The sequence below is a fragment of the Chaetura pelagica genome, unplaced genomic scaffold, assembly GCF_000747805.2.
Source record: "Chaetura pelagica isolate M959 unplaced genomic scaffold, ChaPel_1.0 scaffold53, whole genome shotgun sequence".
In the NCBI taxonomy this organism is placed as follows: domain Eukaryota; kingdom Metazoa; phylum Chordata; class Aves; order Apodiformes; family Apodidae; genus Chaetura; species Chaetura pelagica.
This window is the reverse complement of record NW_009952880.1, coordinates 1,222,988-1,241,172: the sequence shown is the minus strand read 5'-3', so window position 1 is coordinate 1,241,172 and position 18,185 is coordinate 1,222,988. Positions and strand designations below refer to the sequence as shown.

The window sequence follows — 18,185 nt, the reverse complement described above, 5'->3', positions numbered from 1 at the left end:
TCCTGCTGACAAGAGCTGATCTTGATAGTTTTTGAGCAGTTTGCTAAGTTCAGATGTTTTCCTTTTAACCCTCTCCAACATTTTCATTTGGCCTTTGACTTCCTCAGAAGCAGCAAACCAATCCTTCAATTTCAGTGTGTGTAAGAAGGCAAGATTTCAAGGAAGGGAAAACTCCCGAGTATTCTGAAGTGTCCTTCACTAAAAGCTGAAATTTAATGAACACTCTTCATAAGTTTAGTCAGAAACTACATTTTTAAAAAATTCAGGTACATTCAGTTTCCAATGAAATATGATTAGCCTAATTATATGCAAACTTTCTTCTTAAAAAGGAATATTGAAATCTAGTATTGCAAATCCATTGGTATAGTACTCAGAAATAAAGATGAATAAAAGTGAAAATCTCTTTCTACTTAGTGTAAATTTCTTGGTTTCATGTCAACTTTTATTTCTGGAAAAAAAAATACTCTATCAGGCCATGAATTTACCAAGTCATAGCAGACCAAGCTCCTTTATTAATATTTTTTTTCCAGAACTACTACCTCATGGTTTAACCAACTTCAGAAACTAAAATCAGAATGAATAGAATTATTTTGGCCTAAAATTATTTTTTAAGATACACTTTTGCAAGCTGTAAAAACTAAGAGAAAGTATATAATGCATTAAAAATAAACAAGTGACTGATGAGCTAGTTGAATATGCTGATGACTAGATCACTGCATACAAGTTCCTGGAAAAACAAACAGAAAGATTCACAGGAAGTTTCTGAAGATCCATTTTAGTTTATTGTAAGATAAGTGTACGCAAATCAAACTGGCATTTTGAGTTTGCTTTCAGCTCACCATATTTTGGGGATATCTGCATTTTCAATACTGATTAAGGACAATTCTCTCAGCATGAGCCTTAGTGTTCAAGTTTTATTATAATCCAAGGAGAAAAGGTCAGCTCTTAGTGGAGATGACATTTATTAGATTACGTTCAGAGTACAATCTTATAGCCCTGAACTTGATAAATACTCTTTTAAATGTTAATGTTTGTAAAGGACATTTCCATAACAACATTTCCATATGGATTCAATAATATTATAAGCAAACAAAATAGCTGTTTAATAAAACATATAATGAACTTCCAAAAATGAACAACCAACCACCAGAAGATACATGTTTTGCTTATTATTGGGATGAAATTACATACTGAAACTAGAAATTATATGGACGATCAAATTCTGTATGTTTTAAATTACCTACAGTGCAGATAATGTACTTTTCAATATCTGATAATTGCTTAACCCTGTATTTCCTAAAAATGGTATTATTTTATCTTATTTGTTTATTTTGTTGTGTTGTCTTTTTTTTTTTTTTTTTCCAGTAAATGAAGGAGGTATTAAACAGGCATCCAATTTGTGTCCAGATCCTGGAGAACCAGAAAATGGAAAACGGATAGGCTCAGATTTTAGGTAAAATATAAACCCTACCGTTGTATCATTTTTTAATACTGAACTTGGAAAATGCACATGTTAAAAATTTATTGCTGTTATTGAGCTACTCTTTTGAAACCAAGCTTCTCAGTAAAAAGTGAAATGGAATTCTGTATAAAATCATGTAGTGTAATATAGCTTGTACTAAATATGAAAAGAAAGTAAAAAACCTACTTGGAAGAGGGCATATATCTCTGATAATCTGGCAAAAAATGGATTGAAGGTAAGTTAAAATAATTTCTCATGTTAATACTGTATTGCATTTGCGAATATTGAGCATACCTTTACTACTGGAGGTTTTTGTGAAGGACAAAGCAAAACTGAATGCAACACAAAAAGAACAATAAAAGTTCACAGAAGAGGTTTCAGATATTATTATATAAATATTTGTTGGAATCTAATAGAGAATACTGTATTTTCTACAGTATATTTTTCAGGAACCCAGAATTTTGATACATGCAGATGTATGTCTAGGTGTATCCTAGTAGCCTTCAGAGTGGCTTTGCACTCTTAATGCACACAATTTTTTAATTAATTTTTTTTACATACCAGATTGGTAGTGTATAGTGTTATTGTATGGAAAAAACAAAGAAACAAAAAAAACCCAAAAAACCAAAAAAACAAACTAAATCTTGTTCTTGGTTTTTCCACCATTTTTTTTGCATTTCATCCCTTCATAGCTTTTTCAGATGTTTCTAGGAGGAGTGCAAAGAATCAAAACATTATATACTGCCAGTGATTTATTCCACCATTTTTTTTTTACTTAAGCTGAACTCAAATTTTAGTCTACTTTCCTCCTCCATTCTCAGACATCTTTCGAATTCCTTATCATGTAAGAAAAAAAATACTCTCAAGACATTCTGTTTTTTCTCAGTGATTGTATGACTCCTACTGACAGTGAGAGCAGTAGCTGATGTGTTGTATGAATCAAGACAAATATATTATGAATCTTGAAAAAGTTTTAAATTCATTTTCATCTCCTATCTGAGTCTCTGAATTCTTTCTTTTTCAACAAATACTAATAAAGATTAAACATATATATTTTTACAGATTTGATATATAGACAAATTTTGGACTCTATTAAAAGAATAAATCTAAAGCTATGGTCTTGCTTTACAGCATGCTAATTTCACATCATCATCATGTTTATAAATCCCTTCAAAATGCCTAAGTGAGGAAAGAGAAAAGGAAGAAATCAATAGGGTGGAGATTGATAATTTTTAAATTAATAGGGTTTATTACATTCAGTTCAGATCACAAGTACACTTCCTAACATTTGAAGATGAATGTTAGAGTAATCTGGAAGATGAGCAAAGATTTTACAAGATTATGTTACTTTGTTCTTTTACAAAACTTCTTGGGTTTATTGTGTTTTGTCTTCTCCCCATAATCAAATAGAACATAGGGATGACAATCACATGCCAAGTACATGTCCTAGCTGGCAGTCAGTTTTATAATTTTGCAGTTAATGATTATAGTCTCTGTTTCTCTAGTTTTCAGAAAAGAAAAAGTTCAACATGCATCAGAGAAAACTTTATAACTATTTTTATATAGAATGTAATTTCTGATGCTCCTTGACAGAAAAAAACCAAACAAAACAACCCAAAACCAAACAAAAAACTGCAACAAAAAACAACAACCAAAACCCAAGATTTCTTGATATTTTCAGAGAAATTAAAATAAATCAACTGTATTTCTTCACTAGCGTATATATTAGTATCATAACTTAGGCTAGTGTTTCACAGTTTAGCCTCAGAAATGCAGCTTGGTAGACAAGGCCTTTAATAGAGAACCTTCAAGTCCTTTTCTAGTGTTGTCACTGCAAGTAATCACTAAAAGACCTACCTGTAAGTTCATTCTAGTTAAACTTTTTGAGGAGCATTACCTCAAAGAAGATACGAGGTTCCTAGCTTCAATCTGCCTTTCTTAAAAATTCATGTATGTTACCCTTTCTCAGTTGGTCAGAACTTCTCCTACTGCAATTTTTCATAGATTATACCAGCCTTGTGTAGAATTAGCCAGCTTGTTTCAGCTCCCTTTGGTGAAAGCTATCTGCCTTTGAATATAGGCATCTTCTTTTACCTGTTTCTCCCCAGTATTGACTGTCCTCCTTCCAAAATCATGCTGGAGCATGCAGATGTCTGGGAACAAATGTGCTGTAGAAATTGGTGCAGAAAAGGCATTCAGTACAAGGTTGCCTCACCCATTTATTAGTGGATCCACATTGTGTATGAACTTCCTTTTGGGACTAATATACCCACAGAAGCTCTATTTCTTATTATTGTGCATTACTAGTCTTAGCTCTCTAGCTGGAGGCTAGCCTAGGGAGTCTAATTTAGTCACCTAGAGGCTACTAAATTACTAGCTCCAATTCAGCAAGTTTATTAACAATAAATGATTCAAATATGGTAATGACCCAGAAAATGAACAGTAGATGGTTTTTTGTATTCTGAAGTTTTTCTCTAAGCATTTGCTTTTCATCACTTTCAGTGTTAGCATAGTGGACTAAATGAACATATGGCCTTTGGCTGCATCCACAGACCAAATTTTTTTGCTAAATAAATTCTGCTTTTGAAACTTGTTGGAGATTTTCCTACTGTTTGTTATAATTTTTTTTTTTTTTTGTGATTCATGTCTGTGTTGTATGTAACAATAAAGAACTCCATAGCTATATCATGCTGTAGTTTTCTTGAGATTTACAGAAGTAGTATAGTCTACACACACTTTGAAGATGCTTCATCAGGTCAGCCGTTTGGATCAAAAGTAAGTCAGGTAGTCAGAGTACCCTTGATTGTCCACACTGTTTTTTGGTCATTTGTTCCCACAGTGTTTTTCTATTTCGTAGTTTTGAAACTTCCTTCAACTCCATAATCTGCCTTACAGCTATTTTTCCTAAATCTCATATAGAAGCTTTTCAGCCTCGCCTTGCAAGGGCTTTTACATTATGTTTACTTTTTAATTTTTCTCAGTTTTCCACTTTTACATCTTTCTCAGTTTTTCATGGACTCTGCAGATTTTCTTTATTCTTTTCTTTCACAAACATTCTTATTTCTTATACAAACAGTGTTTTCTTGGTATAGTTTATAGAGCTGTTACCCACTATGCTTGAGTTTGAGTCCATTGCGCCTTGTCCTGTCACAGGGCACAAGTGAAAAGAGCTTGTCCTTGCCTTCTTGATGCCCAGCCCTCATGTATTTATAGACATGAATTAGGTGACTATAAAATAGTCACTTGACATCCAGATGACTGTTAAAAGATGTAAACCAGAGTAGCTAAAGTGAGCCTAGAGAGGGCTGAATGCTGTGCACTGTTGGGCCAGTACAGAGCCTTCAACCTTTTAGCAGTAAGTAGAAAAAGTAATATCAGTTGGATTACGTTTTTATTTCTCATTATCATTATACCTAAAATAATGGAAAAAATTACTGGTACCTATCTGTAAAAAATTCTTCTTCTCATTGTTTGATTTTAGCTTGGGAGCAACTGTACAGTTCTCTTGTGATGAAGATTATGTGCTACAAGGTTCAAAAAGTATCACCTGTCAGAGGATAGCTGAAGTTTTTGCTGCCTGGAGTGACCACAGACCTGTGTGTAAAGGTAAAGATGATCTCTTCCCTTTGTAGTGATTCGGTCCTTTCATATCTATATATTGTTGGCAGCTAATTCTACTAAATTAATAATTTGTAAGGACTTGAAGTTTTAATCCTGGTCTGTATTTCAGTATGTTTCATTTTACTTGGGAACTTAAGTTACAAAGTTTCATAATGAGCTGATGAAAATCTATTACATGCTAAATCTTAAGACTCACCAAGATGGATTTAAAAATTGCAGGGATTCAATTTACAAAAAGTAGTTTGTGAAACATCATTACATATTTGCTAAGCAGATGAGTATGATGAATATCTGAATCAAGGAATGAATGTATCAGTATATATGTATATTTTATGTATACATTAGTACATATAATGCAAATATTAGTGTGTAAATTGGTGTAAAAGTAAAGCCTAATATTGAAGAATACAGTTTGCTCACAAATAACACTTGGCTATGGGAAACAGAAGGGATATTTATCTTGTAATTCAAGGCTATGCATACTTGTCCTAGTGTCCAGAGAGAGCTGTGAGATGTTTCTAAACAGTAGAAGAGGGCAAACACATCTGAGGGTGGTATATAGTAGAACTGCACAAAAGCTGGAAAATTACATGGGTGATTTTTCTTGGGTAATTAATACCAGAACAGTCTAAATGGGACTAGCTATGGATAAGAATGAAAAACTATGTGTAGGTTGGAACTACCCATATCTGAGATACAGAAAAACATAATATGTGTTAAGGCTGCAGAAATAGGTTTAGAATGGATCACACCAGTATGTGCTCTAATAACAGCAAATCACATGAACAAATAAAAAGTTTAGAAGTATAAGTATATATACTACTTTCATACACTTTATATATATATATATATGTACTACTAGTGTGTACTGCATGTATGTATAATTACTAAAAACATTGCTAAAAAGTTACACACAGAGATGCATGCATTGCAGAATTAATCACATAACACACATGAATGAAACTTTTATTTATAGTAAAATGAGTCAGGTTTTGTCTACTAGAGTTTTTCTGCATATCCACATATCCTGAGTTAGATACCTGCTCTAGGATGATAGTCTCCTAATCTTCCAATGTAATGATCAGTATCCTATGTATCAGAAGTACTGTGATACAGCTGGGGTATATGAATAGCTACTTTTAAGATTAGAAAGGCAGCTCATAAGTTTTTTTGGGGCCTTCAAACATAAATGGTTGTTAAATATGTTGCTTTTCACTTTTGTGTAAGTTTTTACTTCTGAATAGCAGCAGGTATCAAAGTATTTAACTGTAAAAGAGTAACCACATTCTTCAGTCCTTTTTTTCCTTCTTTCTCAGTATGACTATGTATGATTATATGACTACACTGAGAACTAACACTGTATAATGATTACAAATCAGATTTGTAAAAAAGTATCTAATGCTAAACTAATCATTAATACGGAACTGGAAAGAAAAAGGAATAAATCCATTGGAAGGTAGTGGTTCTGAAAAACTTATATCTAAATGTGGACCTGCAGAATATGTGTCAGCTAAATATCCAGACTCACCATTATTCATAAGTGGCACGTAGATTCACAAACAAAAGATCAGTGTTTCACTTCTTTACATTCATTAACTTCACAGAACTAGCTTAATTCCAACTTAGAAAGCAGAGGACTAATATTAAGGAAGTTATAAGGAACTGATACAATGCCAATGGTGAAAAACCAGACAGATGGTATAGATATTGTACCATATTTGGTATATTATATTTTTCAAATATGAAATGCTTTAGAGTATCATTAACTGCATTAAAATTACTGATTCAAGTACCTTCGATGTGCCATCATTTTGGTTCTTTTGATTGACAAGTTGTTTCAATTAGACTCTTAGATATACTAAAGATGGAATATAACATTTCTTCTAGAATAATAATTATGTCTTATCTAAGTTTCATGCAAAGAACATACAATAAATATTTTTTAAGAATTTTGCGTAAGTAGTATAAATATAATGCAACATGAAGAAAGTACCTGCAAGTAATGTGTGCATGTTCTTGTTGAATTTGCATACTTGTGTACAAACCATGTGGGCAAACAAGTTAGGCAATCATGCATAAATATTATTTTATGCAATAAATTAATATTTTCTTGAGAATTGATGCAGCTTTGGAGATAACAAGTGCATGGATGGTATATTGGGTATTTCATCTTCTATTCTTTAAAATGTCTCTTAAAATGCTGCTTTTTATCATGTACTGTTTACAATTTGAACAGTACAGCTTGCAGTCGTTTTCATTCACTTACATAAATGGTCAAAATTCCACAATAATGATACATTTTTCAAAAATGGCATGTGAATATCAACAATTAGTGTGATTAATGTGCTGCATATGCACAGAGGTCTAAATGGGAACTTCGCAATTCTGTTAGATGCCTTTGTTTTTACATCATAAATCCTCAGGACTTGTTTTCATAGGGCAAGTGGCTGAGTGTAACTACCTGACAAAAATGAAAGATTAACTCGCTTTAAGGGTTATTGTGTAATACCAGCTGGAACTGGCATAAGATCATATTCATGAATGTGCATCTGGAATAAGTCTGAAGCATTTCTACAGGAGAAATCAAATAGGACTTTGAGAAGGAAAACTAATGCATCACTTCCTAAATTTCTTTCTCCAAGAGGCAGAGGAATCAACAAGAAAATGTGCTATGTTGGACCTGGTTCTTATCGAAAAGGATGGACTGGTGGACAGTGTGAAGCTTAAGGGCAGCTTTTGCTGCACTGACCACAAAACTGTGAAATTCAAGATCCTTAGGACAACAAGGAGGTTGCACAGTATTCTTACTACTCTGGATTGAGGAGAGCAGACTTTGACCTCTTTGGGGGTCTGCTTGGTAGGGCACCATGGGATAAAGCTCTGGAACAGAGAGGAGCCCAGGAAAGCTGGTCAGTATTCAGGGGTCACCTCCTCCAAGCCTAGGAGCAGTACACACCAAGAAAGAGGAAGGCAGACAAAAATGTCAGGAGGCCTGCATGGATGAACAAAGAGCTCGAAGCTTTGTACACTTAGATGTGAAAAAGTCTACAGAGAGTGGAATCAAGTACAGGTAGACTGGGAGTAGTACAAATAAGTTGTTCCAGGAGCCAGGCATCAGGGTAGGAAAGCCCAGATAGACTTAAATCTGACAAGGGATATCAAGTATAACAGAAAAATCTTCTCCAGGTATATTAGTGGGAAAAGGAAGACTAGGGAAAATGCGGGCGCTCTCTGGAAGGAAAGAGGAGACCTGCTCTTGAGGGATATGGAGAAGGCTGAGACATTCAATGACTTTTTTGCCTCAGTTTTCTCTGTCAAGTGCTCTAGCCACACTACCCAAGTTGCAGAAGGCAAAAGCAGGGACTGGGAGTACAGGAAATTCCTCCACTGTAGGAGAAGAGCAGGTTCAAGATAATCTAAAAAAACCTGAAAGTGCACAAGTCCGTGGGGCCTGATGAGATGCATCCACAGCTCCTGTGGCAACTGGTGGATTGAGTTACAAAGCCACTGTCCATCACATTTGAGAAGTCATGGCAGTCCAGTCAACTCCCCACTGTCTGGAAAAGGGGAGACATATCCTCCATTTTCAAAACAGGACAAAAGGAAGACCCAGGGAAGTATAGGCTAGTCAGAGGGGTGAAGCACCTCTCCTATGAATACAGATTGAGAGAGTTGGGGTTGTTCAGCTTGGAGAAGAGAAGGCTCTGGGGAGACCTCATAGCAACCTTCCAGCACCTGAAGGGGGCCTACAAGAAAGCTGGAGAGGGACTTTTTATAAATGCATGTGGGGAAAGGACAAGGGGTAATGGTTTTAAACTAGAAGAGGGTAGATTTACGTTAGACATTCAGAAGAAACTCTTTACGTTGAGTGTGGTGAGAAAATACAACAGGTTACCCAGGGAAGTTTTGGATGTCCCCTCCCTGGAAATGTTCAAGGCCAAGTTGGGCCATGTTTTGAGCAACCTGGTCTAGTGGGAGGTCTCCCTGCAGGGGAGATTTGGAACTAGGTAACCTTTAAGATGCCTTCCAACCCAAACCGTTATATGATTCTATGAAAATATAAGAAAATATTGTGGATTATAAATATCTTGCAGACTTGTTTCCAGGAAAATGCTACTTTGCACATTTTACTGATTTCTGAACCTTTTGACTTCTGGGGTCAAATGAGAAAAAAATTTAAGTTGGCTATCCTGACTGGATTCAATTGCAGTTGTAGCATCTTTTAGTTTACCAGCAGTTATCTTTTTTTTTTCTTTTCTTTTTTATTTATTTATTTATTTTGTTTTCATTTTTATTTTCATTTTTAAATGTGTTTTATAATTTATGTCTCACATCACTTGAGCAAAATAGCAGTTGCTCGGGTAGATGGGACTGGGTGAAAAAATGTGTCAGAAAATCAAGGTTTTTTCCGCTTTGTGATTTATGGACAAGGTGTAGTGAAAAGAAGTTAGAATTTGGAGCTATTAGGAAAGTATGGCTTTATGTTGTAGACAAGCAGACAAATAAACTGAAGCAATAGCTGAAAATTAACTAGTCACTTGTTTTTTTACCTAGACTTTTCTAATACAAATGCATAATGTAAGCCTGAAATTCTTCTGGGGATTTAAAAATTTGTTCCAATTTCATTGGCCTCATGCAGATCTTGTAGCGTACCAGTGTTCCAGGACATAAGAACAAACAGTGCCTTCCCATCCTTCCTGAGAAAGAAAAAAGAATTCAAAAGATGAGATGAGAATCTTTGTCCAGGCATTTAATGCCCATTGAGTTACAGTTGGAGTCAAATATTTGAAAGATAAAAGTTTCTGCAGTTAGTTGTTTTATAACCCAAGAAATGCTTAACACATGTGGCTGTAATAACATGACTACTTACTTTGACTTCTCTCTGATTTCATTCAATTGAGAAAGTTTAAACACATCAGAATTGAGACCCTACTTATTTATGTGCCATGGGATTCAGTATTCCCCTACAGGCCAATGCCATTATAATTACAAAGCCAACTTCCTTAAGCAGAGACAATTATCTACTTTATGAAACTATTTGCCAGTTGATCTATCTCTTCTTCTTATTTACGTTTCAGGAAATGAAACAGATAGATCTATTCACAGTTGGTCGATTAGCCCTTTTACTTTCATACCACTGCTCCTGTTTTCTGCTTGCTTGTTTCTCAGACCCTGTGAAACATTCATGAATGCTGCCTTTTATAAGTCTGCTGGCAAGTAAGCAACAAGTTCTGCAACAGAACAGGATTTTGGAAAAGCTCATCAAATCTGTCAAAATCAAAGGTGTTTTTGAAATAATTCTTTGTATCTGATAAATCTAAATAAGTGATTTAAGGATGTGATTTATTGTTTAAATAATGATTATCCAGTTAATAGGCAGGCTACAAAGGTATTTGGATTATTAGTAGAAACAGGAACAAAGATACTATGTATTTGAATGCATTTTAATTAGTTTGTGACAACAGTTTCTTTGCTTGGTATTGCTATTTTGGTCAGATCCTTCTCCTGACAAAAGTGATTAATTCATGGACTCAGTATCTTGTGTTGATATATTGTAAACAACAATTTGAGTAATATGGACATGCAAGCAGAATGTACATTACGAATTTTAGATCTTGCCTTTATATATACCTTTGCTTACCTCTAGTACATTGCCTCACTTCTCTCTGAAGTGCAGAAATTAATCTAACCTCTTAAATGTGTTGCTGACTAACAATGTATGTGCGTATGTATACACACACCCATATATACAGGTAGCGTGCCATAGATAAATAGGCTTGAAAGTGGTTCCAACAGATCAGCAGTACTTCCTTAATCCAGCTGTATTTATTCACAGAAGATGTTTGTCTAACATTCTTTATTTCCAAGGAAAGCGTTCTTAGATGCTACTCAAGTACTCTAGGCCTTCATTAGCCTAGCAATACTAGGAAGAATTTCTGTACTGAAAGAGTGGTCAGGCACTGGAAGAGCCTCCCAGGGAGGAGGTTGAGTCACCATCCTTGGAGGTATTCAAGGAACGTGTAGATGTGGCACTTCAGGGCATGCTCTAGTGACTGAGGTTGTGGGGTTTTTTGTGGGTATTTTTTGGTGTGGTGTGTGTGGTTGGTTGTAGTTTCCTGGTTTTTTGTTTGGTTTTTGGTTGGTTGGGGTTTTTTTGTAGTCTTGTTTTTTTGGTTTGGCTGGCTGGTTGGGGTTTTTTTGTGTTAGTGGTTTAACTCTGTGAACTCGGGGGTCCATTCCAACCGTGACAATTCTGTGAAACAGAATTTTTTAAATTCAAATGTGAACCATTTTTGCTGTACCTAAACAAATTATTTCAATTGGTGCTTCTATATAGAGAGCAGATTATTTAATGTGTTTTTTCAATGGTTTATTGTATTCTTTAAGAATACCTGTTCTTTAACCAACAACAGTTCAGTCAGTCCTTCCTCACAAGTCATATTTATAGACTTAGAGCCTTTTTCAGCATTTTTCCAATAGGTGTGTGCCCTTCTTAAAATACAGTTTCTAAAAATAGACTTAATATTTTAGAACGGATTTTCCCAGTGCTTAGTAGAAAAGATGAATTATTACTCTGATTTTCACACATTTTTCTACCTATAATTTTGTGCATATCTTCCAGTTTGATTGTCTTTTCATAACAGTTGGAAACTTTTTACTTACGTTATGTTTCTGACCTACTGTAACTCCTGAAGACATGCTGGTAAATGGTTTACTCTTTACACTGTATTTGTGAATTGTGAATTCCCCCTTTTGTTCTTTGTCTATGCTTGTCTCTACTGAATGTCATCCCATTTTTAGTTATTTCTTCAATTTCTCCTTTTTAATTCTAATTATGTTTGCTACTATATTCACAGTACTCCCAGCTCTTTGTTAAATGAAGATTTAATAAGTATGCTCTTCATTCTGCTGTTCAAGGTATTAATGAAAATATGCAATGAACCTGACCCAGAATAAACCTTGTGAAACCCTATTCAATTATTCTTTCCTTTTGACTCTGAAACACTGATCAAGAATCAGAGAGTTCTAGTCTGGAAAGGATATCAGGAGATCATCTGACCCCCTGTTGAAACAAGGCCTTAGATTAGGTAATCCATGGCTGTGTCAAGCCAAGTCTTCACTGCTTCCAGTGAGAGAGATTCTGCCACTTCTTTCAGCAGCCTGTTCCAATGTTTAATTGTTCTTTTGAGGGAGGTTTTTTTTTTGTTATCTCCAGATTGAATTTCTCAAAAAACTTGTGTCTGTTACCTTTCATTCTGTCTCCATGCATCCCTGTGAAGAGTGTATCTTTATGTTTTCTATAATGACATTTTACATAGCAAAGGACTGGGAATAGAGTCCTCCTTGAGAGTTCTGATCTCTAATTCAAACAAATGCAGTTTCTTCAGTCTTTCTTCTGTCAGGTTCTTCAGTCTTCTTGGTGGTCTTCTGCAGGACCCTTTCCAATTTCTTAATATCTCTCTTAACCTGCAAGAAACACAAATATACAGTATTCCACATGTGGCCTAAAAATACTGAGTAGGGTTGAATAAACACACCTCTTAGTCTGCTGGCTCTATTCTTACTGATGCAGTTCGCTTTGTTTGGAAAGGCCCATCGCTCAGTTCCATTCAGCTTCCTGTCCACCAGGGCCTCCAGGTGTCTTTCAGCAGAGCTACTCCCCAGACAGCCAGTCCTTATCTGCACTGCTTCTTGGGCTTATTTTAACCCATATATAGGATTTTATATTTACTCTTGCAAAAACTTTTTCAAATATTGTTGGCCCAGGCACCATTAACTGGCATTTTTCTTTTACCCTACTCATTTGCATTTATTAATTCTCCTAAGTATTGTAAGAAAAACTTACTAAAAGGATGAAGAGAGGCTACAGGCGACATTTCACCATTTACTAAAGGGGAAGAAATTCTGTTACGTGCCTGTATATATATATATATATATATTTTAATTACACTACTGTAAAATTGGTTATCTGGAAAAATTGCAAAGAAACTAAAAGATTGATAAATCCTTGTGGCAGAGCACTCGTGTTCCCCTCCTGCCCGGTGGTGGGAGCTGTTATATTCCCTCTGGAGCTGGCAGAAGCAGCTACACCTTAACCCCTGATGGGCCAGGTATTGTGTCACCTTTGTTGGGCTGGACTTGGCGGCGCTAAGACCGGTTTCTGGTCTTACCCTCTGCTGGGCTGAGGCAGCCAGCAGACACACTGGCACCTGGTTTTTGAGGGCAATTTGGGGATTGCCAGGGCCGGACCTTCTGTTAGTGAACAGGGTACCCAGCCAATGGAGTGTCTTGGCCCAGGTAGACAGACGAACAAATGGTCACAGGTCAGATCTGACTTAGTCCATAAAAAGGAGTCCCCGCCCAGAAGTCGTAGGTTAGGTTTTTTCTTGGAGCAGCGAGGAAGCCTACCCCTTAGGCTGGGACACCACCTAAGGAGACTTCTTGAGTGACCTCATCTTTGGTGAGTGACAATTCTTCTAGATGCATCTTGGAGTGAGCCTTGTGATCCCAGGTACCTGAGGGGGAGTTTTTTCCTTTATCTGGGGGAATGTGCACATGTGGGATTATTATTATCCCTATTAAGACTAGTCAAAATAAAAGCTTATGAATCAAGTAGTTGTACTGTAGTGTATTAATCCTGAAGTAGATGTGCTGTGGTGTATTTCTGACCGACATCTTAATTGGTTATACTATTTTTTATTTATCAGAGTGCTAAATAGTGTTGATTGGAATAAACCAAATGGTGGTTAACATAGGGAAAGCTATAGCATCTTCCATTCTCAGTAAAGATCTGTTTGTTTTTTTCCCTCAGAACATCAAAGCTTTACCATTTCCCTCCAAACCTGATCAAGTGCCAGGATAGTATTGATTGTACTGGTTGTTCTCTATATGTTGGCAATGACCACAAATAAAATAATTACATACTAAATTTTCAATACAATTGATTTTCATATTATTGTCTATGAAGAGTTGCCTAGACAATTATGGCTTCTTCACAAGTAAAATGTTGTCTTCTTTAAAGCATTTTTTCTTTTTTTATTTTTTTTTCTTTGCTCTTTACAGTTTCTTTTACTTACACATTTAAAGTCATAGGTGTAGTTCACATGAAATAAACATTAGGACATGCAGTTGTACATTCTCTTTTGGAAGCAAAACCAAAATTAAATACGTTGGAATGCAATACAGAAGAGTTGTATTTTTCTTAAAAGAAGAGTGAAGAATAAAGTGTATGCCTAAATTTTGAATGACAAAAGCCTATACTTCCTCAATATTGATTATTTTAAATTTCTTTAGTCATGTTGATAATTGAAACTGCAGTGCATGCTGTGTAGTGACAGCCTTATTAGTACAGAACTAACATAATAGAAGCACCCCTGGTAAGCTAAACGTACTGCTGTTCTTCAAGCTTTTAAACATAGGTATGACTAGTGCCCTTGAATATTCCTACTGTTTGTTATGCACTGCAGATTTCTGAAGTTAAAGAAATCTATTACATTATACTCCAAAATAACTTTGAATAAAGGATTACATTGAGGTAGGCTAAATATCATCCAGTGTCTTAACTAATGGGATGCAACATGAAAGACACTCTCTTTTTAATTGGAATGATAATTGTGAAAAGATGTAGGAGCTACTTAAAGGGAAACTTTGGGAAGACTCCTAAAAATCTCAATATTTTGTATTTACTTTAAAGTAGTGGTCATGAAAAGCTGGTTATTGTTAGTTTAGGGTTTGTATATTATGAGTGACTATCTTAAACAAAACTGGAGAAATCTGTCTAAAAAATCTTTCTCTGCTGCTTCCTGTGTATTGTCATAAATGCCATTTCTCAGTGTAATGTTCAGTAAACAGATTTAAGTAACACCTGAGAGAGGTCAAAGATAAATGACATCCTAAATTCAAAGACTGAATCATTCTGGTGTTGTACCATTACTTGAAGAATATATTTTAAATGAGAATGTAAAAAATATAACTTAGGAGGTTTTGTAATACTTCTGTAAAGACATAGGTGTAAAAGTAAAATTTCATGAGTCAGTGAGAATAAATCTGCTATACATACGTATTTGTAAATTTTTAACAATATGTCAAATGAAGTTTAATGTCTTCTGCAGCCAGACTGCAAATAAAGTTCTTACTAAAAAATACTGAAAATTTTGATCATCTGGAAACTGTCAATATATTTTAATTGGGCATATTATGATATGTTGCTACACAGATGTTCACCTCAGTCATGATAGCAGTGGAAAGTAAAAAAAAGTTTCAGTGTTTCTTATAAAATATATCAGTGAAATCACCTCAGTAGCGGATTTCTCTCTAAACTTGTGCTTTTGGTATCTGAACATTTTATTGGCCTGATTGTACGTCGCTATCTTCTTGATAGTGATTAGTCAGGCACTGAACCAAGTTTATAGTAGCTTTGACTAATTATTTAGTAATTACAGGAGATGCTGTTAGCTCTGCTTCTTGCATCAAGTGTTAGTTGTACTAACGTAAGTATTAAGGACTGCAAAATTATCTTCTTTATTTTTTTCTGTCTATTGACTTTTATATGTGATCATAGTTAATTGCTTTTGCTCAATTTTATTCTTCAGAGTTTATATGACGTACTTCCATACGCATAATTATCATTCACGATCTCTCAATGTAGGCTTGCATTAACTTCATGGTTTTCACTTTTTTTTCCTGGCAGTTAGAAAGCGCTTTTAATATTTCAGTTTCTTCAAAACATAGCAGCTCAGCTTTCAACTGATAATTTCAAACTAGCTTGTATTGCCACAATCTTGACTTGAAGTAGTAACCAATGAATTTTGACAAACTTAAGGCATCAAATAGCTCTGTACTCAAAGAGGCCTGTGGAATGTCTGTCAATTGTCTAAGGCAATACTACCAAAATCCAGTAGAAATAATTTTCAAGCTACTTGGATTCTGAAGAATGGTCAAAGAATTCGCAAGCAGAAATGGCAGTTTATTTCCTTTATATTATTTGTGATGTGACATGCAACATACACTAAATGAGCAGTTTGGTTTTATGTGCTACTTTAAATGACCATAGAGACTTTGATTTGTAAATAAATGCCCTTTTTAGTTTTTAAAAATAGATAACAGTACTTTGTAAAAGTCCTACATTTACAAGCTTCTGTTAAAAGTTTTCAATGCTTCAGTCATTGCTTCAATGGGTTGGACAGTGGTTACAGCAGAAAAAAAACCTGACATGCCATACGCTGATATATATGCACAAAAATGCACTATGATAAAAATAATCTTTATGTTCTTGTATATAAACTCTTGTCTCTCAAGACATTAGTGAAGGTAATGACATAAGTTATTTATTGAAAGGTTCTTTTTAAAGTAAATAGAGCAGTTTCTCTTATTGTGGTTACTCTTTTTACTCCAATAGGATATATATTTTTTTTAAGATTATAAGCTTGGACAAAAGAGAAAATATATGCTACTTTACCAGAATAATTAATCATTAATATTTTGTTATCTTGTATGAGGTGAGTCTCTTTTTTATTAATAGTATTTTAATCTTTCACATCATGATTAATAATAATTTAAGAGTTTGGTTAATGAATCTGCTACATGTATTTTGTATGTGAATTAAGCAGTAAACTTTCTTTTTGCAGTCAAGACATGTGGATTCAATCTTCAGGGACCTGGAGGCACTTTCACATCACCCAATTTTCCATTCCAGTATGACAGTAATGCTCAGTGTGTGTGGGTCATCACAGCTATCAATACTAATAAGGTACGTTTAAAATTCTGGCTTTGCTTTCTAAAAAGAAACCACAACAAAAAACCCAAAAAAACATTCAAAAAGAAACAACAAATAAAACCAAAACAACACATAAACACGTAATTTTCCACTGATGCGATTTATCTCTACGGTCCAGCTGCTGAACTTAGTGCATTGCAGACATTTCTAAGAAATGGCTGGTATTAGATGGCTATGAACAGGTGTTAAAACTTGTTGTTTCTCCTAAGAGGGTTTTTCTTTTTGTATGCCAAGAAGATGCTCTCATGTTTTTTTCATGTGATTCTCTAAATGAATTCTCAGAAGAAACTACCCAATTGTATGAAGCAGTGTCATGGGTCTGCTAACATTGTTATGATCAATAGAACTGTTTTATGTGTAAGACTGTTTACATCACATTTGGCCTTGGACAATGTGAGAAATCACTGAAGTTCATGAATTCACTTTTATTTCATGGAGGACTGTTCTAAAGTTGTGTAATTAATTTATTTTTCTGAAGCACTGTATTAAAATCCCATATAGTTTGTACCTACACTTTAAACCAAAACTACTAGGAATTCTGATAATTCCAGATCAGTCAAAATAGAGCAATAAAACTAAGTTATTAAACCAGTTGTTTTTCAGTTCAAGAGGTACACACCTGCAGCAATGGCTATATTCTGTTTCCAGGTATATGTGTAATGGACTTCTCTAGATGTAATAAAACAAAAATTAAAGTCAAGAATTTTTTATAAAGGATTATCAGCATCTGTGTTTGCTGGTAAAGGGTCATATTCTACCTCTTAATTTCTGTCTTATATTGCCATCTGCATCACATTCCAATAATTGATAAGAGAGGCTGAGAAGGCCTACCCTTTTACACCTGAGTACACCAGGAAGCCAGAGGACTCACTGAAAACCTAATTGCATTTCAGAAAACATTAGATACATTGGTGCATTTCTCCCTCTAATCTTGCAAAGTTGCATGGAAGAATATTTAATTAAGTGTTTAGAATATTCATAATGGAGATGGTAGATGTGTTTGGAGGGAAGGGAAGGTTGTTTTTTTCTTTTACCCTTGCTCCGAGGACTCTGACTACTAATCCAACTTATCCAATTTATAGATGACCAAAAATGTGGCAAGGGTCCTTGAAAGATAATGCAGTCTCTGTCCCACAGATGGACAAAAAGTTCAAAAGTTCCATTTCTCTGGCTCAAAGGAGCTTCATATTCTTGTTTCTGTAGTAAAAAATACTGTTAGCAAGTGAGATACAATCTGTGCACATCTAGAATTTCTGAGAAAAAGTTATCAAACCTAGCAGTAGACAGAATTTATATTGTATTTTTTGAGGAAATTAAAAGCTTTTC

The 18,185-nt window shown here is 34.8% G+C and overlaps 1 protein-coding gene across 2 annotated transcripts in view; it reads left to right on the top strand.

The window, feature by feature from the left end:
• CSMD3 (CUB and Sushi multiple domains 3) overlaps window positions 1–18,185 on the top strand; it is a 545,585-nt gene that overhangs the window by 231,189 nt on the left and 296,211 nt on the right. For both annotated transcript variants that reach the window (XM_009995351.1, XM_009995350.1), the window contains 3 exons: window positions 1,366–1,453; window positions 4,944–5,068; window positions 16,711–16,832. In XM_009995351.1, coding sequence (XP_009993653.1) covers window positions 1,366–1,453; window positions 4,944–5,068; window positions 16,711–16,832 — 335 coding nt within the window. The remainder of the gene's footprint in view (window positions 1–1,365; window positions 1,454–4,943; window positions 5,069–16,710; window positions 16,833–18,185) is intronic.